This window comes from Mobula birostris, chromosome 22, assembly GCF_030028105.1.
Source record: "Mobula birostris isolate sMobBir1 chromosome 22, sMobBir1.hap1, whole genome shotgun sequence".
NCBI lineage: Eukaryota > Metazoa > Chordata > Chondrichthyes > Myliobatiformes > Myliobatidae > Mobula > Mobula birostris.
Genome location: NC_092391.1, coordinates 63,716,740 through 63,743,227, shown reverse-complemented (window position 1 = coordinate 63,743,227; position 26,488 = coordinate 63,716,740). Strand labels below are relative to the sequence as shown.

General features: G+C 44.7%; 1 protein-coding gene across 7 annotated transcripts in view; it reads left to right on the top strand.

Moving 5' to 3' along the window:
- hic2 (hypermethylated in cancer 2) overlaps positions 1 to 25,784 on the top strand; it is a 171,925-nt gene extending 146,141 nt beyond the window's left edge. For all 7 annotated transcript variants that reach the window (XM_072240898.1, XM_072240894.1, XM_072240895.1 and 4 more), the window contains exon 2: positions 23,221 to 25,784. In XM_072240898.1, coding sequence (XP_072096999.1) covers positions 23,252 to 24,970 — 1,719 coding nt within the window. In that variant the 5' untranslated portion in view covers positions 23,221 to 23,251 and the 3' untranslated portion in view covers positions 24,971 to 25,784. The remainder of the gene's footprint in view (positions 1 to 23,220) is intronic.
- Positions 25,785 to 26,488: the final 704 nt, after the last annotated feature.

Below are 26,488 nucleotides of genomic sequence, written 5' to 3'. Positions count from 1 at the left end.
CTTTGTTCATTGTAGCTGTGTAGCTTTGGCTTTATGCTTAGGGTAATTGTGTTGCTGGAAAACAGACCTTCTCCCAGGGCCCAGTTCTCTTGCAGACTGCATCAGGTTTTCCTCCAGGATTTCCCTGTATTTTGCTGCATTAATTTTACCCTCTTCCTTCAACAGCCTTCCAGGACCTGCTGCAGTGAAGCATCCCCACAGCATGATGCAGCCACCACCATGCTTCATGGTAGGGATGGTGTATTTTTGATGATGTGCAGTGTTTGACTTATGACAAACATAACATTTACTCTGATGGCCAAAAAGCTCAATTTTGGTTTTATCAGACCATAGAACCTGCTTCCAGCTGACTTCAGAGTCTCCCACGTGCCTTCTGACAAGCTAACTGACATTTCATGTGAATTTTTTTCAACAGTGGGTTTCTCTTTGCCACTTTCCCATAAAGCTGTGACTAGTGAAGCACCCGGCAACAGCTGTTGTATGTGAGTCTCTCCCATCTCAACCTGTGAAGCTTGTAACTCCTCCAGAGTTATCACAGGTCATATCATAGGTGGCCTCCCTTACTGGTCCCCTTCTTGCTCGGTCACTCAGCTTTTGAGGATGACCTGTTCTCGGCAGATTTATAGCTTTGCCATATTCTTTACATTTCTTGATGATTGACTCAACTGTACCATAAGGGATATTCAGTGACTTGGAAATGTTCTTGTATCCATCTCCTGACATGTGCTTTTCAATAACCTTTCCGCGGAGTTGTTTGGAGTGTTCTTTTGTCTTCATGGTGTAGTTTTTGCCAGGATACTGACTCACCAGCAGTTAGACCTTCCAGTTACTGGTGTATTTTTACTACAATCAATTGAAACATCTTGACTGCACACGGTGATCTCCATTTAAGTAATTATGTGACTTCTAAAACCAGTTGGCTGTACCAGTGATGATTTGGTGTGTTAAATTAAAGGGGGTGAATACTTATGCAATCGATTATTTTGTGTTTTATATTTGTAGTTAATTTAGATCACTTTGTAGAGATATTTTCTCTTTGCCACAAAAGAGTCTTTTCCTCTTGATCAGTGCCAAAAAAAACCCAAATTAAATCCTCTGTGATTCAGTGTTGTAAAACAATAAAACATGAAAACATCCGTGAGGGGGCAGGGGGGAATACTTTTTATAGGCACTGTAAGATTAATTTAGCTTTATTTTCACATATACATGGAAACATACAGTGAAATTTATCATTTGCATTAGCGGCCAGTGCAATCTGAATATACGGTAAATAATTGGGAAAATGTGGTTGCTGGTTGTACTGAGTTGGTCTCCGACCTTGGCAATTTACTTGCAAATGTTTCTTCACCATGCGAGGAGACATCATCAGTGCGCTGCTGATTGCACAGTGACCATATTTGTCACATGACACCACCGTATGGAGAGAACCTTACAGTCCGTGGCGGGAATTGAACCGCAATCTCTGACACTATGAAGTGTTACATGTTATTACCATGTCACTCAGGTTACATGATAAATAACTAAATGGAGTACTTGTTGGCATCAAGACCAACACAGTCCAAATGTGTACCAGGGCAGCCCGCAAGTGTCACCATGCATCCAGCACCAACAATAGCGTGCCCACGACTTATTAACCGTGACCAGTACGTCTTTGGACTGTGGGAGGAAACCCACGCAGACACAGGAAGGACGTATAGAGACTCCTTATGGAGGATGCTGGGGATTGACCTCTGGGCTCCTGAGCTGTAATAGTGTTGTGCTAATCACTATGCTACTGTGGCATCATTTAAAAAATTTCTTCTCCCAGTCAGTTAATCTGATACCCCCCCACCCAACCCTTCTATTTTTTTCCATGAGAAAGTTTGCAGATGCTGGGAACCTGGAGTAACACAGAAAATGCTGCAGGAACTCAGCAGGCCAGGCAGCATCTATGGAAATGAATAAGCAGACTAGACCCTTCATCTATATAGTATCCCAGTTACTGTACTACACTGTAAACACTTTAAAATATCCACGAGGCTACATTAACATCAGCTAGCCTTAAGAAGATATGATTCTCTGTCACTCATCTTAGTACACAAAGACCAAGGACACAAGTTTGTCTGGGAAACTACAAAAAACCAAGGTATCAAGAGAATTTTTAGAAACAGTTCTCAACAGAAGACTATTAACAAGCATATTCAACTGGACACAATTTACGAACCCATGTGTCGGGACCGAGGGGTGAGCTGCAGACACCTGAGAAACAACAACTAATAACCAGGGACACGTGCCAGTGGAGATCACTCAGCTATCTAGCAGACACTAGGAGCCAGTAGGACAGCCAACTAATCAGGACGATGAGTCAGAACACTATAAACACAAGCACTCAATTGCTGAACTGGTGACGAAATGTTTGGGACCTAACCTCCATGCTCAGTGAACATACGTACTCACAAGTAAATTTTAAATCTTTTTTTTATAATGCTATTTACATTGGAAATACCTGCTGGTATTTATGTATTAATCACACTTTAATCCATAGCTGTATTTCCAGCATTATTTTTATATCATTCTTTAAATATTTTTTTAAGATACAGTGTAGAATAGGCCCTTCCAGAACTTTGAGCTGCAGCACCCAGCAATGCCTTGATTTAATCCTAGGCTTATCACGGGACAATTTAAAATGACCAATTCACCTACTAACCGGTATGTCTTTGGACTGTGGGAGGAAACCGGAGCACAGAGTCGCGGGGAGAATGTACAAACTCCTTACGGGCAGTGGTGGGAATTGAACCTGGGTCACTGGTACTGTAAAGCTTTGTGCTAACCACTACACTACTGTGTGATGGGAATTGAACCCGGGTCACTGGTACTGTAAAGTATTGTGCTAACCACTACACTACCGTGCGATGGGAATTGAACCCGGGTCACTGGTACTGTAAAACGTTGTGCTAACCACTACACTACCGTGTGATGGGAATTGAACCCAGGTCACTGGTACTGTAAAACGTTGTGCTAACCACTACACTACCGTGTGATGGGTATTGAACCCGGGTCACTGGTACTGTAAAACGTTGTGCTAACCACTACACTACCGTGTGATGGGAATTGAACCCGGGTCACTGGTACTGTAAAACGTTGTGCTAACCACTACACTACCGTGTGATGGGTATTGAACCCGGGGTACTGGTATTGTAAGGTGTTGTGCTAACCACTACAGTACCATGCGATGGAAATTGAACCCGGGTCACTGGTACTGTAAAGCATTGTGCTGACCACTACACTACCATGTGATGGGAATTGAACCGGGGTCACTGGTACTGTAAGGCGTTGTGCTGACCACTACACTACTGTGTGATGGGAATTGAACCCGGGTCACTGGTACTGTAAAGCGTTGTGCTAATCATTACACTACCGTGTGATGGGAATTGAACCCGGGTCACTGGTACTGTAAAGCGTTGTGCTAACCACTACACTACCATGTGATGGGAATTGAACCCGGGTCACTGGTACTGTAAAGCGTTGTGCTAATCATTACACTACCATGTGATGGGAATTGAACCCGGGTCACTGGTACTGTAAAGCGTTGTGCTAACCACTACACTACCATGTGATGGGAATTGAACCCGGGTCACTGGTACTGTAAAACGTTGTGCCGTGCCACCCCCAGATTTAACGTAATTGTTACATGTTGTTTTCTGTGTGTGTCACCCTGACCAATGCGTCACAGCAAATTCTAATTACATGTAAATGAATATGGTGAATAAAGTTGATCATTGATCAATTTTTTACGCAGGGTTTGATTATGCTTTACTGAGACCGCGAGAATAAGGAAACCACTTAATGTAGATGACATTAATGGGGCAAATAAAAATGGTTTTATATTGCAATAGAGCATGCATTTAACACAGGGCTCGTTTGGAGAAGAAATTACTGGACATGAGGGATTGTTGGCCATTTGCTTGTATTTGTTTTTGAGAAGAAACCAAACTGCCCATCAAATAGATGAAAGATGATGCCTTCTGTATTTACTGTTTCCTAATTAGTGTCTTGGTGTCCACCCCCCCCCCCCACTATTCCAAAGGATAACAATCAGGGGTTTCCAACCTATGGTCCACGGACCCCTTAGTTAATGGCAAAAAAATGGGTGGGAACCTCTGAGCTAAAGCACTTAAAGGTGGAGAACAAGTACCAGCTGGTTCAGGGAACAAGTTTATTCAGGCCCAGATGAAAGGTCTCAATGTTGCCTTACGAGAAAAGGTTGAGCGAGCTTGGAGCTCTTTGAAGTGTAGGAGGATGAGAAGTGACTTGATAGAGGTGTCAGTTGTGTATAAAATGATAAGAGGCATAGATCAAGAGGTAGTCAGAGGCTCTTACCCAGGACAGGATGGCTAATAGAAGGGGGCATCATGTTAAGAAGATTAGAGGAAAGTATGTTGGGGACATGTCAGGGATAGGTTTCTTGGACAAAAGTGGTGGGTGTGGAATGTCCTACCAGTAATGGTAATAGAGGCAGATACATAAGGGACATTATATTTATTGTAAATATTTTATTTATGGACAAGAGATTTTATTTTAGAGAGTCTTAGTTAAGCACATGGATGATAGAAAAATGGAGGGCTATGTAGACAGGATAGGGTTAGTTTGATCTTACAGTAGGTTAAAAGGTCATCACACCATCATGGGCTGAAGGGCCTGTAATATTTTACGTTAATCTAGAATGTCAACTGGCCTGGCCGTTTGGTTGCACTATGGAATATGTTTCCCGCAGGGATGGTAAGAACTAACTAAAGCAGTCTTCCAGAAAGAAACTGGACAGGCATTTGAGGGAAAATAATTTGTTAAGGAGAATGCCAAAGATCAAGACCCAAGAGTTAAATTGAAAGACTAGATATCAAGGCCCGTTGACTACAGCCAAGTCTGGGAATCTCTGTGGAGAGTATTCGAACTGATTACATCACCGTCTGGTATGGGGGGGAGGGGGGGCACTGCACAGGATCGAAATAAGCTGCAGAGTTGTAAACTCAGTCAGCTCCATCATGGGCACCAGCCTCTGTAGTATCCAGGATATCTTCAAAGAGCGATGCCTCTAAAAGGTGACATCCATCATTAAGGACCTTCATCACCCAGGTCATGCTCTCATATCATTGCTGCCATCAGGGAGGAGGTACAGGAGCCTAAAGACACACATTCAATGATTCAGGAACAGCTTCTTTCCCTCTGCTGTCCGATTTCAGAATGGACATTGAACCCATGAACACTACCTCACTACTTTTTTATTTCCAATTTTTTGTGCTACTTCTTACATTTCATCATCATCATGTGCCATACTCTGCCAGAGCCTCAGCGACCACTTTCTTCCACTGCGGTCTGTCGGCAGTCAAACCTCTTGCATCTCTGGCGGTGAGGCTGGTCCACTTCTTGATGTTGTCGATCCAGGTTGTCCTCTGTCTGCCTCAGGAGCAGCTTCCTTCTACTCTGCCTTCAAGCATAGTGCGTTCCAGTGTGTCATCAGTTCTTGAGATGTGGCCAAAATAGTGAAGTTTCCTTTGGATAACGGTTTCCAGAAGATTTGGTTTCGTGCCAGTCTTTTCTAGGATGAAATCGTTGGATCTCCTTTCAATGTATGATACCCTGAGGATCCGTCTGTACGTCCACATCTCAAATTCTGTCACACAAACACGAGGAAATCTGCAGATGCTGGAATTTCAAGCAACTTCTTTTCATCAGCTGCTTTTAGGGTCCATGTTTCACAACCATATAGGGTTACTGGCCAGATGAGACTCTTGAGAAGGCGTATCTTGGTGTCAGTGCTCACAGATCTATCTTTTCAGATGTTCCAGTTTGGTAGTGCTTGTGCGTGCCATAGTTAGCCTTCGCCTTATTTCCTTGCTGCATTTGTTTGTATCATTTAGTTCTGGACCAAGATATATAAAGGAGGACACTTGTTTGATCTCGTCGTTTCCGATGTAGGTGTAAGCTTGAATTGCGGTTTTGCTTATCACCATAACTTTGGTCTTTTTGCCATTTATTAGCAATCCAAATTCAGCAGAGACTTCTGCAACATTATTGTGCATGTAGGTCTTCTGTTGTGGCTAGCGGGGCTGTGTCATCTGTGTCTCACATTTAACTATTCAATATATGAATACTTACTGTAATCCATTTTTTTTTTGTCTATCGTGTACTGGGTTGTACTGTTGCGGTAAAAGCAACACATTTCATGACGTATACCGCTGATATTAAACCTGATTCTGATGCTGAGTTCAGTGTAGAAGTTGAAGCCCGGTGTCTGCGAGTCAGAGTCTGCTGGAGGCCTTCCCTGGGGTTAAAGGATTGTGTATATGCTGGCGGGGAAGGGGAAAATGGGGCTAGTTTTGCCGTTGTTGTTTTGTTGCTTGTTGTGGACGGTGTTCTGCTGAGCATCATGGGCATGCTATGTTGACACCACAATGTGTTGCAATGCTTGCCCTTGGGTATGTTAGTTGTTAATGCAAACAACGCCTCTCACTGCATGCTCCAAGTTCAAGTTTATTGTCATTTGACTGTACATAAATATAACTAAATGAAACAACGTTCCTCTAGACCATTGTGCACCCACAAAACATATTTCACACACACAACCTACATCATACATTTCCAGTTCTCTAGGTTGCCAGCATCTGCAGAATCTCTTGTGCAACAAATATCTACTTTGTTAATGTATTTAATTTGACCTTGAAAAAAATGTGTAGAAATTTATCTCAGTTGGAAAATTACAAATGTAATTAATAACTCAGAACATATAATAATAACTATGATACAGATGCACAATTAATACATATATAACCACAGGAGATTCTGCAGATGGTGGAAATTCAGAGCAACACACACAGAATGCTGGAGGAACTCAGCAGCATCTATGGAAATGAATAAGCAGTTGACGTTTCAGGCCGAGACCCTTCATCAGGACTGGAAAGGCAGGGGGAAGATGCCAGAATAAAAAGGCTGAGGAGGGGAAGGAGGATGGCTAGAAGGTGAAAGGTGAAGCTAGCTGGGTGGCTTAATAAATTAATAAGATATAATTCAAAATGCATATAGCGCGCAGCACAGCTAAACAGTAAACAGCTGACTGTCAGTGTGACGAGGGCTCAGTGGTGGCTGGGGATTCAATAGACTCACATCCTGTTACCCAGTCGCGCAATACATGTGTATATGATGTACACATATTAAATAAGCTTGAATATTCATCTGACTCTTCATCTTGTTCTTGCCTTAATTAAATTAAGACCATCTCTCTGATGTCTCAAGGTTGGAGATCTGTGTGGGGGACGTGATTTCTGTTAGAGACTGGTAAATGTGTGCTTGATGCTGTTCTCCCAGGACGACCAGGTCGGAAGTAGAAGAACTCACGGCAGTTCTGTATCAAGTGCGCGTGGAAGCCGATTGATTCGTGTGTCAGGGTAGGCTGTTGCCATGCATACTTGCCAGTTAGATGATTATCAATTGGAATAGTGGGTGTGGAGACAAAGACGTTCATTAGGAAGATTAAATCGAGAAGTCGGCTTTACTGTACTTGTTGGGCAGTATGTTTGACTCATTAAAACAAATACACTGGAATGGCTCACGTCCAGTAATCTGTTCTCCAAACAACCCCTCTGTTAATGCATGCTCCACTGCAATAGAAAAACACTTTGCTTTGCTCTATTAAAATCAACAAAATAAAATTGTTTCCCATTCTTGCTGCCTCAGTAAAGCAGCCAGCATAATTAGCCTCAAAGTATATTTATTATCAAAGTACGTATACATTATAAGACCTTGAGATTTGTCTCCTTACAGGCAGCCACAAAACAAAAAAAATAAAATAACTCATTTTAAAAAAAGATCAAATGTGCAGAGACATCGTGCAAACAATTAAAGCAAACAACAGCTCGAGTGTGCTTTATGAACCACCAGCAAGCTGTTGCTTGTCTTCAGTAACATCACCTTAAACCAGGATCTCTCTGGACATTCTCTCTTCTCCCTTCTCCCATCGAGCAGAAGATCCAAAAGTCTGAAAGCACGTATCACTAGGCTCAAGGACAGATTCTATTCCACTGTTATCAGACTCTTGAATGCTCTCTAGTGCAATCAGGTTGATGCTTGACCCTACACAATTCACCTGCGTGCGTGCACTTATCTGTAAACCTATCAACCACTGCCTTAAATATACAAGAATCAATGAAAGACTGCAGTAACTTATCCCCTTTGGTTCAAGAGCCTGATGGTTGAGGGGTTATGGTGTGAGTCCTGATGGCATCAGTGAGAAGAGAGCGTGCCCTGAGTGCTGGAGGTTCCTGATGATGGGTGCTGATGGCCATTACGTCATCCATGCATGGTTTGTTAATAAAATCTGTTTCATCTGATTAGTTGTGGTCTTGTTTTGTATATTTGCCTGCTGCTGCAGAGGCATGAGAATAATAACATGCTACAGTCGTTCCTTGTTCATCATAGTGCTTTCGTTCCTGCTATTTACACCGCTGGAGAAGAGTATTCCGGTGTTATGTTGTTGTTTTTAAATAATTTGCATTTCATAGTGCTCCTCACTTCTTCATCTTTTTCTTCTAGGGCCCTTAGCTCCCAGTGGAGCACAGGCCATCAATGACCTCCCATCTCCATCATCCTCTGTCTTGAGCCCGTTTCTCGAGGCTGGGCCAGGAGCACTCCCATCATCTAATTTCAGCTTCGGTTTCTCTCCTCCATATATTCTTTAGACATTCCTTTTTTTCTCTTTCCTTGGGATTTCCATTTTATTGCCTGCCTGGTGATGTTGCTTGGCTTCCTCAAGGTGTGGTTAATGTACCTCCATTTCTGATTGCGTATTTGTATCTCTAAGGATTCCCGATTGGTGATTTCCCACAGTGTCTGGTTGGTTCCTTTGTGAGTCCACCTGATGTTTAGGACCCTTCTCAGGCACTGGCTGATGAAAGCTTGTGTGGTACTTAAGGCTGATTTATACTTCTGCGTCAAATGGATGCCGTAACCTACACAAGTGGCCTATGCGCGTTGTGAGCATTTATACTTCTGCGTTGGTGTGTCTGCATCGCTCTGCAATTCGGGCACGTCACGCATGTGCACACACCTGCCCGTGCAAGGCTTCATGGTCATGGTAGTCTTTCTCGGGGTAAACAAGTTTAAAGCGAGTGTCATTTTTCGTAAAAGTGAAATGTGTCCTCCATAATTTCAGAGGTCTGTAAAGCTTTATGGCATTGCAGCCAGAGTTCCTTCCCTGCCCTTCAGTCGCCTAATGGGAAGCTATTGCAGCGTAGGAGGAAATGCGATGCTACCAAGCGGAGGGAGACAGGAAGCTTGGAGGACGGAAAGAGGGTTACAGAGACAAAGTAGGGAGAAACGCTGGACAACCTTGAAAACTAGGATGAAGGCTGGGAGATTTTGAATCGTGGCAGCCTGCAGACAATGAACACAGAGCTGAACTGAAATATAACTTTTGATTTTGTGTTTTATACTCTATTTTTTCACTTTTTTTGTTGCCGTTTAGGTGATTTTTTTTGCGTGTGGCGGAGGGTGGGTTGATTTTCTTTTGTTGTTTTTCTTTGAACGGGTTCCATGGGGTTTCTTTGTTCCGTGGCTGTCTGTGGGTAGACTTAGGGTTGCATTCTACATACATACTTTGATAATAAATGTACTTAGAATCTCTGAAGGCAGGTTAATATTAACCAGCTGACTGTGAATGACACTGGCCAAATGGACTCATGAATGGGCTTTACAAAATACTTTTTCGTTGGAAAGGATTAGATCCAGCAATTGCACACAGAAAATGCTGGAGGAACTCAGCAGGTTATGTAGCATCTATGGAGAGGACTAAACAGTCAGTGTTTACAGCCGAGATTCTTCATCAGGTCCGTACGTCTTTGGACTGTGGGAGGAAGCTGGAGCGCTCAGCAGAACCCATGTGGCTACAGGGAGAACGTACAAACTCCTTACAGGCAGCAGTGGGAATTGAACCCGGGTCACTGGCGCTGTAATAGTGTTAAAGCTAAACGCTACACAACTGTGTGTCTTAACCACTGTCAGTGAGGGTGTTGAGAGTGTAAAATTGTGCATGTGAAGTCCCAAGGGCCATGCTACCATCAGGAAGAAGATAGGACCCACACCAACAGGTTCACTCTCACCACCCTCTGAGTGAAGAAGTTCCCCTTAAACATTTCACCTTTTTACCCTTAACCCATGACCTCTAGTTGTCCCACCCAACCAAAGTAGGAATAGCCTGTTGGCATATATCCTATTGATACCCCTCATAATTTTGTATACCTCTATCAAATTTCCTCTCAATCTTCTATGTCCCAAGGAATAAAGTAATGTTCTAACCTATTCAATCTTTCCTTGTATCTTGAGTGGAGAAAATCTGCAAATGTCAGAAATCCAAAACAACACGCATAAAATGCGGGAGGAATGCAGCAGGTCAGGCAGCAAGTATAGAAAAGAGTAAACAGTGGACTTTTCGGGCCTATACTTGCTGCTGGGTACACTTTAGCCCTTAGTCAAATACAGAAATACAGTCCTGATTAATAACCATTTTTATAAGGCAAAAGTATTATTAGATTTTGGAATTTAGATTTATGGCTTTAGATCTTTATGCCTGTGGCAATGCTTGTCTGACATAGATTAGTGGACAATCTGCATCTCTCTTTATTTTTAAGTATGTGCAGTTCTGTTTGATGTTGCTACAGCAACACAAGAAAAGTGTACATGGTTTTGGGGTGCGGCCTATGTCAGGGAACCAAGCCCAAAGCTCTGATTGCTCTGGAGAAGTTTAAAATGCAATTATCAAGTGTGAGTTATACAGTGGCATGCAAAAGTTTGGGCACCCTGGTCAAAATTTCTGTTACTGTGAATAGCTAAGCGAGTAAAAGATGAACTGATTTCCAAAAGGCATAAAGTTAAAGATGACACATTTCTATAATATTTTAAGCAAGAAAACTTTATTTCCATCTTCTACAGTTTCAAAATAACAAAAAAGGAAAAGGGCCCGAAGCAAAAGTTTGGGCACACTGCATGGCAGTACTTAGTAACACCCCCTGTGGCAAGTATCACAGCTTGTAAACATTTTTTGTAGCCAGCTAAGAGTCTTTCAATTCTTGTTTGGCGGATTTTCATCCATTCTTCCTTGCAAAAGGCTTCTAGTTCTGTGAGATTCTTGGGCCGTCTTGCATGCACTGCTCTTTTGAGATCCATCCACAGATTCTGGATGATGTTTAGGTCGGGGGACTGTGAGGGCCATGGCAAAACCTTCAGCTTGCGCCTCTTGAGGTAGTCCATTGTGGATTTTGAGGTGTGTTTAGGATCATTATCCTGTTGTAGAGGCCATCCTCTTTTCCTCTTCAGCTTTTTACAGACATTGTGATGTTTGCTTCCAGAATTTGCTGGTATTTAATTGAATTCATTCTTCACTCTGCCAGTAAATGTTCCCCATGCCACTGACTGCAACACAAGCCCAAAGCATGATCACTCACCGTGCTTAACAGTTGTTAGGTGTTCTTTTCATGAAATTCTGTACCCTTTTTTCTCCAAACATACCTTTGCTCATTGCGGCCAAAAAGTTCTATTCAAAAAGTGCAAAGGAACATCTAAACAAGCCTGATGCATTTTGGAATCAAGTCCTGTAGACTGATGCAGTTAAAATAGAACTTTTTGGCCGCAATAAGCATGTGCGAGGAAACAATATGAGTCAGCTGCACCTTTGCTTATTCCCTGTCACGCACTGTTGAACTTGAACATAGGATTGCCAACTGTCCTGTATTTGCCTGGACATCCTGTATATTGGGCTAAATTGGTTTGTTCCGTATTTCCCCCGCTAAGGTAGAGCTTTCCTATGAAACCTATCTTGCCAAAATGGCATGAAGCCATTTATATGGGAAAAATTTTTGAGCGTTCCCAGACCCAAAAAATAACCTAACAAATCATACCAAATAACACACAAAACTGAAAATAAATAACACTAACATATAGTAAAAGCAGGAATGATATGATAAATACAAAGCCTATGTAAAGTAGAAATAATGTATGTACAGTATAGTTGGGAAGATGAAGGCAAAACCGATTGGTGGGGAAAAAAAATTGGCACGTACGCACATGCGCACGTCACACATGTGCACACAGGTGCCTATGCAAGGCTTCATGGTCATGGTAGTCTTACCTGGGGTAAAGTGCCCAGGATTTGACTGCTACTTTTGTCCCTTATTTGGGGGTGAGAAAGTTGGCAACCCTAACTGTAAAAGAGATGTTAAGGTGAGTTTAACCCTACCTGAACACCCCCCCCACCACCCCCGGACGGCCAGTCCGCAAGAATATTGTCAATATTAAACCGGTCAGCGGTGCAAAAAAGGTTGGGGACCCCTGCTGTGTCAGACACTCCTGTACAATTCACGATCCTGTATCAGACACTCCTGTACAATCAGTGATCCTGTATCAGATACTCCTGTACAATCAGTGATCCTGTATCAGACACTCCTGTACAATCTGTGACCCTGTATCAGACACTCCTGTACAATCAGTGATCCTGTATCAGATACCTCCTGTACAATTAGTGGTCCTGCATCAGACAATCAGTGGCCGCTGTATTTTGTACCTAATAATGTAGTCAATGTGTGTAGGTTTGTGCTCTGCTCCTGTAGTCTATCCACTGCAAGGTTCAATGTGTTCTGCGTTCAGAGATGCTCTTCTGCACACCACTGCAGTAACACGTGGTTATCTGAGTTACTGTTGCCTTCCTGAAAGCTTGAACCAGTCTGTCCATTCTCCTCTGGCGTCTTCACCCACAGAACTGCCACTCACTGGATTTTTCTTTTGTTTCACACTCTGTAATCTCTAGAGATTGTTGTGCATGAAAATCCTATGAGATCAGCTGTTCTGAGATATCTAAACCAGCTTGTCTGAACTTTCCGTGGTCAAAATCACCTAGGTCATATTTCTTCCCTTTTCTGATGTTTGGTCTAAACAACAACTGAATGTCTTGACCATGACTGCATGCTTTTATGCATTGAGTTGCTGCCACACGATTGGCTGATGAGATATTAGAATTAACGAGCAGGTGTACACGTGTGGCTAATTAAATGCTACCCAGTGTGCAGACTCACAGGACTCATTGACTCATATTCTCAGTATTATTTAACTTTTTAAATTACACAACTTGTCTTCTTTTGCACATTGGCAGTTTTTTCAGTCTGGTTTTCACAAATTCTGTTGTATTACTTTATTTTCCTGTGAATTCCTGCAAGAAAATGAACCTCAAAGTAGTATATAATGGCATCTACACTCAGACACCACTTTATTCAGCATACCTGTACACCTGCTTGTTTATGCAAATATCTGATCAGCCAATCACATGGCAGCAGCCCAATGCTTAAAAGCTGACAGGAAGGTGAGAGCAACTCAAATTACCATGGGTCTCAACAGTGGTGTGCAGAAGAACATTTCTGAACGCACCACGTGGCCAACCTTGAAGTGGATAGGCTACAGCAGCAGAAGACTTCACCGTATTCACCTGGTGCACCTCATTTTGTGGCGCTGAGTGTAGGTTGTGGTGAGAGAAGTTATACACGCCAATTCAGAACTCTGGTGCCTGTAGGGTAGGGCTGAGCTGTAGGAACTGAGCCGTATAATAGAAGGCGAGGTTGGCCTTTTGACCATCTGTAACTGCCCTGGGCAATATGATAGTGAGCACCCACTTTGAATCACTGTGTACAGTGTAGATCCATTCACAGTGCCAAAGAACAGGCAGTTCCAGCATTTAAGATCAAGTTAAAAGATTTATGAGTACATACATGTCACCACATACAACCTTGAGGTTCATTTTCCTGTGGGCATGCTCAGCAATTCTGTAGAATAGTAATTGTAAATAGAATCAATGAACAACAAACTCTGCAAATGCAAATGTGAGCAAATAGCAGTAAATAATGAGAACATGAAATAATAAGATATAGAGTCTTTAAAGTGAGACCATTGGTTGTGGGAATATCAGAAAGAGAATGAGTGCAGTTATCCCCTTTGGTTCAAGAACCTAATGGTTGAGGGGTAGTAACTGTTCTTGAACCTGGTGGTGAGAGTCCTGAGGCTCTTGTACCACTTACCTGATGGTAGCAGCGAGAAAAGAGCATGGGTGGTGAGGATCTCCAATGATTGATGCTGCTTTCCCATGACAAAGTTTCATGTAGATGTGCTCAATGGTTGGGAGGGCTTTACCCTTGATGTACTGGGCCAAATCCACTACCTTTTGTAGCATCTTCTGCTCAAAGGCAATTGGTGTTTCCATACCAGTTGTAATGCGACCAGTCTGTACACTTCCCATCACACATTTATTGAAGTTTGCCAAGGTTTTCATGCACATGCCAAATCTCTGCAGGCTCCTGAGGAAGTAGAGGTGCTGTTGTGCTGTCTTTGCAATTATGTTTATATGATGGGTCCAGGACAGGTCCTCTGAGATAGTGACACCCGGCAGGTTTAACATTAGATTTCCCAATCAGATTGGTGTGTAATATCAGGGAGTATGTTAGAGATAGAGAGTGCTGGGAGTGGAGAACACCCTGCCAGGGCTGGAGTTAGAGGCAGATACTTAGGGACATATAAGAGTCTCTTACGTAGGATAACCAAACAATAAAGATGATCTTTGTATGTCACAGGTACATTGAAACATGCAGTGAGATGCCACAGTCTAGGGCAGGGGTCCCCAACCTTTTTTGCAGTGTGGACCGGTTTCATGTTGACAATATTCTTGCGGACCGGCCGACCAGGGGGGAGGGGGGCAGGATGGTTGCCAGCAGACAAGAGTAGCAGTCAAATACGTTGCGTTTACCCAGAGAAAGACTACAATGACCATGAAGACTTGCGTGGGCACCAGTGCGCACGCGTTATTTGCGCATGCGCGCACGTGCCGATTATTTTTCTACAAATCGTTTTTGGCGATTCTGTTCAGAGGGGGGTGTTAATCATGACCGGAATATCGTTGATAAGTGGCTAATACACTCAATTTCGTTTCTAAAAGGCCTTATCTAACGAATTTAATATTAAACACACAGCGCATTTTCCACGCATGAATATAGCGATAAGTCAATTATCAGGGGAGGACAGGGGAGCTTGAAGTAAGTGTTGAACGAACTTCCAGTAGAAGTGTCAGAAGCAGATTCGATATTATCATTTAAAGAAAAATTGAATAGGTATATGGACAGGAAAGTAATGGAGGGTTATGGGCTGAGTGCAGGTTGGTGGGACGAGGTGAGAGTAGCGTTCGGCACGGACTAGAAGGGCAGAGATGGCCTGTTTCCGTGCTGTAATTGTTATATAAGTCAATAGCATCATAACATTTTAAGTAACGTTTGGATATTAAAGACAGCGCATATTTTCCCCGTATGAACTTATAAAATCATTGCAACACACCAATATCGCTGAATCAGTGGGAGCCCTGGGCTTGCTTTCCCGCAACAAGACGGTCCTATCGAGGGGTGATGGGGGACAGCGATACTCGAACGGGGTTCCTTATGTCCAGTCTAATCTGCAATTTAGTTTTTGTTACATTCATTGCAGAGATATGTTGGAAATGGAAGCAACGTTTTCTGTGCTTCCGTGGCTATCTCAGGATATTGAGCCTTAACTTTGATCCAGAATGCCGGCAGAGATGTTATGTCAAACAGACTTTTCAGCCGGCCGTCATTTGCAAGCTCGAGGAGTTGATCTCCTTCCCGCGCTGAAATGGATGACGTGTGCGTAATGGCTCAACAGTGTGTGACAGGGAATGAGGAAAGGTACAGCAGACTTATATCGCCAAATCATATCGTTGCCTCGCAGCCCAGTAGCGCATGCTCTGCGGCCCGGTACCGGTCCGCGGCCCGGTGGTTGGGGACCGCTGGTCTAGGGCAGACACAAGTTTTTCCCCATGCAAACTGCCTAGTAAGCAGGTGCATAATTTTAAGGTGATTGGTGGAGAGTTTAGGAGGATGTCGGAGGTTTTTTTTAACACAGAGGGTGGTGGTCTCATGGAACACATTGCTGGGGTAATGGTAGAGGCAGGTACATGAGCCTTTAGGAGACTCTCATGGATGCTATGTGGGAGGGAAGGGTTAGATTGATCTTGCAGTAGGTTAAAAGGTCAGCATTACAAAGTGGGCCAAAGGGCTTCTACTGTGTCATAATGTTCTATGTTCACCTAGCATCACCTATAACCATCCAGCTATCCTTTTTCCCCTCCCCGCCCCTCCACCTTTTTATTCTGGTATCTTCCCCCTTCCTTTCCAGTCCTGAAGAAGGGTCTCAGCCTGTAATGTTGATTGTTTATTGATTTCCATGGATACTGTCTGACCTGCGGAGTTCCTCCAGCATTTTGTGTGCGCTTCTGTGTGAAGATCTATCCCGTGTCTGGTCAGGCCGATATCTTGGGAGTCCTTGTGTGGGATTCCGTAACGGATAGTTTGTGGGTTGATTTGGTGTGAGGAAGGCAAATGCAATGTTAGCATTCATTTCAAGAGGACTGGAATATAATTGCAAAGATGTAACGCGGAGGCTTTATAAGATGTTTGTCAGAGTGCACTTGGAGTATTGTGAGCAGTTTTGGGCCCCTTATCTAAGAAAGCTGTGCTGGCACTGGAGAGGGTCCAGAGGAGCTTTACGAGAGTGATCCCAGGAATGAAAGGGTTAACATATTAGGAATATTTGAATGCTCTGAGCCTGTACGCCCTGGAGTTTAGAGTAATAAGTGGGGTGGCGGGGGGGAAATGTTGGAGGTCAGTTTTTGACACAAAGTGCCTTGAAAACCCAGCAGGTATGTAGTAGAGGCAGATACATTAGGGGCATTGGAGAAATTCTTTGCTCAGTACTGAATTTGTCAATGTGGAGTGAACAGTGAGTTTGTAAATCTGGGGGTGGGGGGGTGGGAGCAAGGATGTTGGGAATGGTGAGAGTGGAGCACTGCGGGAGGGGAGTAGGACAGGTGACAGAGAAAGCTGGGGGTGGGGAGGTTGGAATGGCATGGGTGCAGGCACACCCAGCCCTGAGACACCAAGCAAGATCATTTGATTCCAAACAATTGGTATATTGATCATTACAGAATGTCTCTCTGGTGCTTCCCACTCTCTCCCCTCTCCCTTCCCCTCATCCCAACCATGATTCCCCTCTTCCTGACCCCTTCCCACTCTCAGTCCACAATAGAGACTCATATCAGAAGCACGTTTATCATCACTCACATATGTCATGAAATTTGTTTTTTTTTGGCCGGCAGCAGCAGGACAGTGCAATACTTAAAATTACTACAGTACTGGGCAGAAGCCATAGGGCACCCTAGCGTGATATACTGTATGTCCCTGAGACTTGCACAGTCTTGTATGGGTTAGAGTTGATAAGTTGTGGGCCTGCTATGTTGGCACTGGAAACATAGCGACACTGGTAAGCTACCCCAGCAAACCCTCCAGCTGTCTTGGTCGTTGTGTAGATGCATTTCTCTGTATTTTATGATGTACCTGTGACAAGTAAGGCTACTTTTATTTTGAAGGAAGTTCAAATCTTTCAAATCTACAAGACTTGCAAAAGTTTTCACAGACTCTGAATTAGGGTCATGGAGCAATATGGCAGAAATACACGCCCTTTGATCCCACCACTCTATGTCAGCCTTGCTTCTGAAATACTTCTCTATAGAGTATCAGTCATAGAACACTACAGCACAGAAGCAGGCCCTTCTGCCTGTCTGCTCCATGCTGGTCCCATCGCCTTGCAGCCGGATCATAGCCCTCCATACCCTCCGGACCATGAATCTGTCCAGATTTCTCTTTAGGAATGTAGGAGCCAATTTTAATAGAGTGGAATCCCTCAAACAGCAATACTTTTTTTTGGTTTTATTTATGTATTTATTGGGATGCAGTGTGGAACAGCCCCTTCTGGCCCACCGTGCTGCAACCCCCCAATTTAACCCTACTCTAATCACAGGACAATTTCACAATGACCAATTAACCTACTAACTGGTACATCTTTGGACTGTGGGTGGAAACCAAACCACCCAGAGGAAATCACACACAAGGGAGGGAGTGTACCAACTTCCTTGCAGAGGACCCTGGTATTGTACTCCAAACTCCAACACCCTCAGCTGCAATAGCGTCGAGCTGGCCACTACCATGGTGCCCAAATGATGTGAGCCAAGGGTTAATAAAAGCACAGCCCGGGTAGTGAAACACCCGGGGGACAAGTAGCCAGGGGCAGAAAGGAGCAACCCGTGGGGCTAGCCCAATGGAATAAGCAGCATTTATTTGGCAGAACGGAACAGCCCACAGGGCAAACAACCTGGGGCAGAAAGGAACAAACCCAGTAAGCAGCATCCGTGGGGCAGAAAGAAATTATTGACATTTCAGGTCAGCACCCTGCATAAGGACTTAATTTTGAACCATTGGCTGAGTGATAGATTCTGGCGTAAGAACGTTCCCCATTGTGCAAATTCCTGCAGCACGTTTATTTAATATCACTTTAATTATAAGATGTCAGGTTTGCATGCTATTTCAAAACATGACCCCACCAACACCCCAGGCTCATTCAGTAACGACAAGTGCTTAACTTACATAAATAATGCCCCTACCATTAAAGCAAGGAAACAAATTTTTCCATGACGGTGTAATGAAAATGTATGGCTGGTTGGGCAACTGTACCAATACGGGTGTGTAGCTGGTGGAGTTCTCTCTCATTAAGGTCTTTTGGGACTATAAACAAGTGTGGAATTCTGCAGAAACAAGGTGATGTAGGTAAACCACAAAATGTTAACAGGCAGGATCAACAAGTCATTGAGAAAGTAAATAGTATTGCTACCTATATTGCAAAGGGATTGGTGTTTAAGAACAGGGAGGTTTTGTTGCAATTGTTCAGGTTGTTTCCAAAGATGCTGCCTGACCTGCTGAGTTCCTCCAGCATTTTGTGTGTGTTGTGATTATCATGGTGTGTTTGCAGTGGTGTACCTTAGGCCAAGGCAAAGGGTGGCAATGAAGGGAGTTCTGGTCGTGGTTCTCCCTTCCCCATCTAAATCATTGTAAAATATCTGCCAACAATTGGGGTGCCACAGTAATGTAGCAGTTAATGCAGGAAAAATCTCTCACAGATTGGGACTTCAAGAGTTTGGAGTTCAACTCTGGAGTCCTCTGTAAGGAAGTCTGTACGTCGTTGCCTTGTGCGCGTGGCCCTCCTCCGGGTGCTCTGGTTTCCTCCTACTGTCCAAAGACGTACCAGTTGGTAGGTGAATCGGCCATTGTAATTTTCCCATGACTAGGCTAGGGTTAATCGGTGGGTTTGCTTGGTGCTGCAGGTCTTTCAAGCAGAAAGGTCTGTCAGGTGCTGTGTCAGGTGTAAATGTTCCTGGTTACTTCTGAATCTGTTCTGTGAGGTTTTTTGTTTGATTGGGAGAGTCAGAACATTCCACATTGAAAGTGAGCTTGGAACCAATCCCGTACAAAACCTTTTCAGTTTTCCTTGCCCACAGATAGACAATGGGCTTTGAGTCTCGACTGAGTGCAGGGCTGATGATGTTTGTTAGTCTTGATTATAGTTAATTCATTTTCTTAGGATGAGTGTGTCATTGGCAAGACCAACTTTCACTGCCCATCCCAGCTATCCTTGAGAAGGCAGTGGTAAATCACTACTACCCGTCGGTGAAGGCCATCCCAGTGTGACGTTGGGGCGTGAGGTCCGGATTTGGATTGAGGCAAGATGAAGGAGTGGTAATGGGTTTTCAAGTCTGGTGCTGTGTGTCTTGTAGAGGAACTTGTCACAGTGATAGGTTTAAACTTCTTCAGTGTAGGCATCACCGGAAGAGGCTTCACAGTAGTGAATTTAAAAACAGAAACACGAAAAAATCTGCAGATGCTAGAATTTCAAGCAACACACATAAAAGTTGCTGGTGAACACAGCAGGCCAAGCAGCATCTCTAGGAAGCGGTACAGTCGACGTTTTGGGCCGAGACCCTTCGTCAGGACCAACTGAAAGAAGAGCTAGTAAGAGATTTGAAAGCGAGAGGGGGAGGGGGCGATCGAAATGATAGGAGAAGACAGGAGGGGGAGGGATGGAACGAGTCTGACTTAAAATGTGGTCGAAAAGTTGAAGAGCCGAAGAAATTACAGATGGGGAGCAGTGAGAGATGGTTTCACTGAAGATTTCCTCGTGTTTGTGTTTTTAAAATTCACTACTGCGAAGCCTCTTCCGGTGATGCCTACACTGAAGAAGTTTAAATCTTCTCTTCGACAAGAGTTCAGTGAAACCATCTCTCACTGCTCCCCATCTGTAATTTCTTTGGCTCTTCAACTTTTCGACCACATTTTGACTCAGACTCGCTCCATCCCTCCCCCTCCTGTCTTCTCCTGTCATTTCGGATCTCCCCCTCCCTCTCCCCCTCCCACTTTCAAATCTCTTACTAGCTCTTCTTTCAGTTAGTCCTGACGAAGGGTCTCGGCCCGAAACGTCGACTGTACCTCTTCCTAGAGATGCTGCCTGGCCTGCTGCGTTCACCAGCAACTTTTATGTGTGTTACAGTGATAGGTGTTGTGATCAGTAGAGGACAAGGGAGTTAAATCTTTGAAAGGTTGGTGAAATAAGGGTTTCACCAATCAACTTTACCCACTTCATGCTGAGGAGATTTGTTCAGATTAGACTTTGTGTCCTATGAGGATATAGAGGGGGCATAATTTTAAATGGCTGGCGGAGTGGAGATGTGTTTCTCCTAAAGGCGCTCCTTCCCTCTGCTAGCCTGCAGGTCACCCTGGACAAGGTGTAGCACCTGCTTAGCTCTGCCCCCTCAGGGTCACGTGAAGCCATGGGAGCAGGTGGTGCATGGTCGTTTGAGCAGCCGGTGCAGATCACAAGTCCTGGTTATGTGACCACTGACACCAGGCAGACAATCTCTGAAGAGTATTGATAATGGCTGAGGTCACCTGTCTTGTAAAGACGCTGCCCAGAAGAAGGCAATGGCAAACCACTTCTGTAGAAAAATTTGCCAAGAACAATCATGGTCATGAGAAGGCCATGATTGCCCACATCGTACAAAACAGCACATGATAATGATAATGGTAATTTTAAGGTGATTGGTGGAAAGTATAGGGGGATGTCAGAGATAAGTTTTCTTACACATGGGAGTATAGAATGCACTGTCAAGGTTGGTGATAGAGGCAGATACATTAAGGACATTTAAAAGAATTTTAGATAAGCACATAGATGAAGGAAAAGTGGAGGTCTATGTGGGAGGGAAGGGTTAGATAGACCTTGGAGTAGGTTGAAAGGTTAGCGCAATACAAAGATCCTGTACTGTGCTGTTATGTTTGGAGGAAAGTGAATGGAAAGGATGTCAGAGGTAAGTTTTTTATACAGAAAGTGATGGGTGTGTGCAACACCCTTCCAGGGGTGGTGGTAGAGGCAGATACGTTAGGAATATTTAAGAAACTCTTAGGCAAATGGATGATAGAAAAATAAAGGACAATGTAGGAGGAAAGGGTTAGATTAATCTTGGAGTGGGTTATAAGTAGTGTGTTGTTCTGAACACACAGTAGTGTAACGTTGGCATCATGGTAACATGGAGGTTACTGCGACACTATTACAGCTTGGGGCATTCTGGAGTTCAGACTTCACGTCTGGCTGTTCTGTATGGACTTTGTACATCCTCCCCATGGAATGTGTGCGATTTTCCCCAGGGGCTGTGGTTCTCTACTGCATTCCAAAGATGTACAGGGTAGGATAAACAGTCATGTAAATTGTCCCGTCACTAGGTTAGGGTTAAATCGGGGTTTCTTGGGGATGCTGGGGCGGCTCGGCTTGAACGGCCAAGAGGGCAAACTCCGCACTTTATCGCTAAATTAAAATGAAAATAAAAATAAAAGATTTATGAAGATGTTGCCAGGACTTGAGGGCCTGAGTTATTGGGAGATGTTGGTTAGACTAGGTCTAGAGAGCCTGAGTTATTGGGAGATGTTGGATAGAATAGGTCTAGAGAGCTGAGTTATTGGGAGATGGTAGTTAGACTAGGTCTAGAGGGCTGAGTTATTGGAAGATGTTGCTTAGACTAGGTCTAGAGGGCCTGAGTTATTGGGAGATGTTGGACTAGGTCTGGAGGGCCGGAGTTATTGGGAGATGTTAGTTAGACTAGGTCTAGAAGGCCAGAGTTATTGGGAGATGGTAGTTAGACTAGGTCTAGAGGGCTGAGTTATTGGGAGATGGTAGTTAGACTAGGTCTAGAGGGCTGAGTTATTGGGAGATGTTGGACTAGGTCTGGAGGGCTGAGTTATTGGGAGATGGTAGTTAGACTAGGTCTAGAGGGCCTGAGTTATTGGGAGATGGTGATTAGACTAAGTCTAGAAGGCCAGATTTATTGGGAGATGGTAGTTAGACTAGGTCTAGAGGGCTGAGTTATTGGTAGATGTTGGTTAGACTCGGTGTAGAGGGCTGAGTTATTGGGAAATGTTGGACTAGGTCTAGAGGACCTGAGTTATTGGGAGATGGTGGATCACACTAGGTCTAGAGCACTAAGTTATTGGGAGAAGATTGAGAGGAGTTTGGATAGAGGTATACAAAAATATGATTGGTATAGATAGGGTAAATGCAAGCAGCTTTTTCTGCTGAGGTTGGGTGGGACTACAACCAGAGATCATGGGTGAAGTGTAAAAGGTGAAAAGTTTAAGGGGAGTGTGAGTGGAAGCTTCTTCACTCAGAGGTTGTGAGAGTGTGGAACGAGCTGCCAGTGCATGTGAGCTTGATTTCAAAGTTTAAGAGGAGTTTGGATAGGTACATGGATGGTAGGGGTATGGAGAGATATGGTTTCAGTGTAGATCAATGGAAGTATGCAGTTTAAATGGATTCAGCACGGACTAGATAGGCCGAAGGCCCTGTTTCTTCTGATGATTCTTGATAACTCTATGTTTAAATTTTGAGAGGCTCAGATAAGGTGGATGGTAACAGTCTGTTCTTCAGGTTAGAAGAGTCCAGAACTTAGGGGACATAGGTTTAAGGTAAGAAAGGGGAAGTTTTAAAAGGGACGCGAGAGACAAATTTTTGACCTAGAGAAGGTGTGAATGAGTGGAATGAGTTCACTAGGTAAGTGGTTAGGTACAATAATGTCATGTAATTAGCACCCAGAGAGGTGGCACAGACGGATCTGGACCAACACGGGAAATTGGGACCAGATGCATGGGCCAAAAGTTCTACATCCGTATTCTGCGACTCTCAACGTGTCTAATGTTTTCTTCCGCCTCTCTTCTCTTCCAGGTGGTTAGAGTTTGAGGAATCAGAGGTGAAGATGGAACTCCCAAATCACGCTAAGCAACTACTGCTGCAGCTAAACCAACAGAGAAGCAAAGGGTTCTTCTGCGATGTCATCATCGTGGTTGAGAATGCCCTGTTCCGTGCCCACAAGAACATCCTAGCTGCAAGCAGCATGTACTTCAAGTCCCTCGTGCTTCACGACAACTTAATCAACCTGGACACTGACATGGTCAACGCCAGCATCTTCCGGCAGATCCTGGACTTCATCTACACCGGTAAGCTCCTCCTAACGGACCAAGCCAGCGAGCAGAACTTTAACGCTCTCCTTACCGCAGCCAGCTACCTCCAGCTTCACGACCTCGCCGCGCTCTGCAGGAAGAAGATCAAGCGCAACGGGAAGACATTACACGGGAAACTGGCCGGCGCCAACCCAGTAAAGCTTGGGAGAGGGCACCGATTTCCCTCCACGCCGGTCATCCAGACCCGCTTTGCCGGGTCACCGGAAGGTCTCAAGCGGCAGCCAGGTGTGGAGCTGCACCGGGTAGAGGTGAGCAGTGAGGATATATACATGACCAGCTCAAACAAAGCAAGTGCCCACCCCCTCGGCCAAAATGGCGGCAAAAGTAGCAATAGCAATGGCGCCAACAGCAGTAGCAACAACTGCGGGGAGCAGGAGCAGATGCTGGGCCTCGACTTGTCCAAGAAAAGCCCCTCGATCCCCGCCCATGTGTCTCAGGAAGACATGCACCTTGGGGAGTGCAGCCAGGGATCTCCAACCTCTGCCACCAACAGTGCCTCCTTCGAAGACAACACCACAAACCCTCACCAGGCGGAGAACAGCGAACAGGCGGACAGGAGTGAGCTGGCCGACGGGCAGGGCTTGGCCGACACGGGACAGCCCAAGGGCTTCCGCCTGCCGGGTCACAACACCGGCTGGATCAAGCAGGAGACTGGGTTCAAGCGGCAGGAGGGCTCCAACTGCCGGGAGGACGGCTCCTCCATGGTGAATGGCGTGATAATGGGTCCGCTGGTCAAGTCATTGGAGCGGGAGCCTGGCCGCCATCACCACCACCACCACCACCACTTCGACCATGCCGTGCACCTCAAGGAGGAGGAGGAGGTGGAAGAGGAAGTGGAAGAGGAGGAGAATGGCAAGGAGTGCAGCGAGGAGAGCGCCCAGAGCGAGGAGGAGGGTGGCCAGCCTAGTGCCCACGCCTACCGCCCTGGGCCGGACGGCTTTGAGCCAGCCGTCTATGGCGACAACCTCTACGTCTGCATCCCCTGTGGCAAGGGCTTCCCCAGCTCGGAGCAGCTCAATGCACACGTGGAGAGCCACACCGAGGAGGACCTGTACATCAAGGACGAGGCGGACAGCCTGGCTGCCCAGAGTCTAACTTATGCCGGCGACTCTAGGCCATACAAGTGCTCGGTCTGTGAGAAGAGCTACCGCGACCCCTCCACGCTGCGCCAGCACGAGAAAACTCACTGGCTGTCCCGGCCCTTCCCCTGCAACATCTGCGGCAAGATGTTCACCCAGCGCGGTACCATGACCCGCCACATGCGCAGCCACCTAGGCCTGAAGCCCTTCGCCTGCGAGGAGTGTGGCATGCGGTTCACCAGGCAGTACCGGCTGACAGAACACATGCGGGTACACTCGGGCGAGAAGCCCTATGAATGTCAAGTCTGCGGCGGTAAATTCACGCAACAGCGCAACTTGATAAGCCACATGCGAATGCATACCTCACCAACATAAAGCCAAAGACTCCAGAACTCTTTTTTTCTCTCCCATTTTTCTTAAGTTTAAAATATCTTTTGTTCAGGGGAATGTGTGTGTATGTGTGTGTGTGTGTGTGTGTGTACGTGGCGATTGAGAGGGGGAAGGAATCTTGCTTTCCCCCACTGTCAACAGCGGATGGACTGCCTCTTTAATGGGGATTCAGTGTAAGGATGGGAGGGGGAAAGGGGATAATTAGTTTCCAGTAGTCACTTAGAGAGAAAGAAGAAGAAAAAAAACGCAAATCCTCAAGAGCTTGGAGGTACTTGTTTTGTTAAGAGTGACAAAAAAATGTAAGGACCTTGGCAATTTTTTCCTGTGAATGTTTAAAGTGGAAAGGTCGAGGGGAATAGTGTGGGTTAGTTTGGTGTGAGCTAAATTTGCTGCAATCTTCTTAATATACATTTCCTTTATATTATTTCCTGTGTTTAGCAAAGGTGAAGTGACTTATCAGCTTGCTACCTCTTCACGACAATAATTTATAAGAGAGAGAGAGAGAAATCATTAAAAGGGTTGGTCAAAGAGTAATGGGTGGCGGGGTGGGAGAATAGTATCTTTTTTTTAAAGAAAGAGTGAATTTATGGTTCACCATTTTCTATCCCAGCCTGGTGGTTTTCTATCCAGATAGAGGCTGACCTTCCTTTTTCTTTCCAAGCTGGGCCAGATAAGACCTTGTTTTATCTGTTTTGACCAAATGATCTAAAAGTGTGTTGTGTGTTGATTCTTGAGCCATATCCCATGCAGAGCAATGGCTGCATCTGAACAGTGGTCGTTCTCATGGTTGGTTCCGTGGGTGGGGTTGAAGGGGGTGGGAGGGGGGGACTTCTATTTTCAATAGCTTTTTACTGGTGAGCTGCTCAACCCAAGAGATAATGATAAAGAAGAACTAGCATGACGTGGAAAGGGTTAAACTGGTGTTTACATAGGTCTGCTATCCAGTGAAGACCTACACTTGTTATTAGCATGGTACAGGAGTTCAAAGTGGAGAATAGTGACCTTTTATCTTATATCTAATAGCTGTACATTCCTGATGGAACCAAAAGACTGCAATGAGTCAGGGGCACGCAACGGTGAATATTGATGGCTTTGATTGGAACAGTTTCCCAAAGTAACTTGCTGGAAAAAAAGTTTACAAAATATCTGTCAGAACGCACCTAAAGCGCCCTAACACAAAGATACAGAAAGCTTTTTTTTAATTAAATATATATAGGGCTGGTTTAGGGATTATTTTGTGTTTCTTTGGTGTTTATTTGTTAATGGGCTCTCACTTTTAACAATTCAGTAAGTCAAACATTATACAAGTCCCGATGGAAAAAAATACCTTCTGTGACCTGCGAAAGCTGAGTATAGGTACTGAGAAGAAGGCAACTTGTATGGATAAGATCCTTTATGTAAAATCATGTTTATGGGAAGGTTGTGGTGGAAAATCGTCCTAGAACGTGAGGTCAGGGACTGATTTATTTTTCCAAAGGGACACTAGGGCAGGTTTAGCGACAG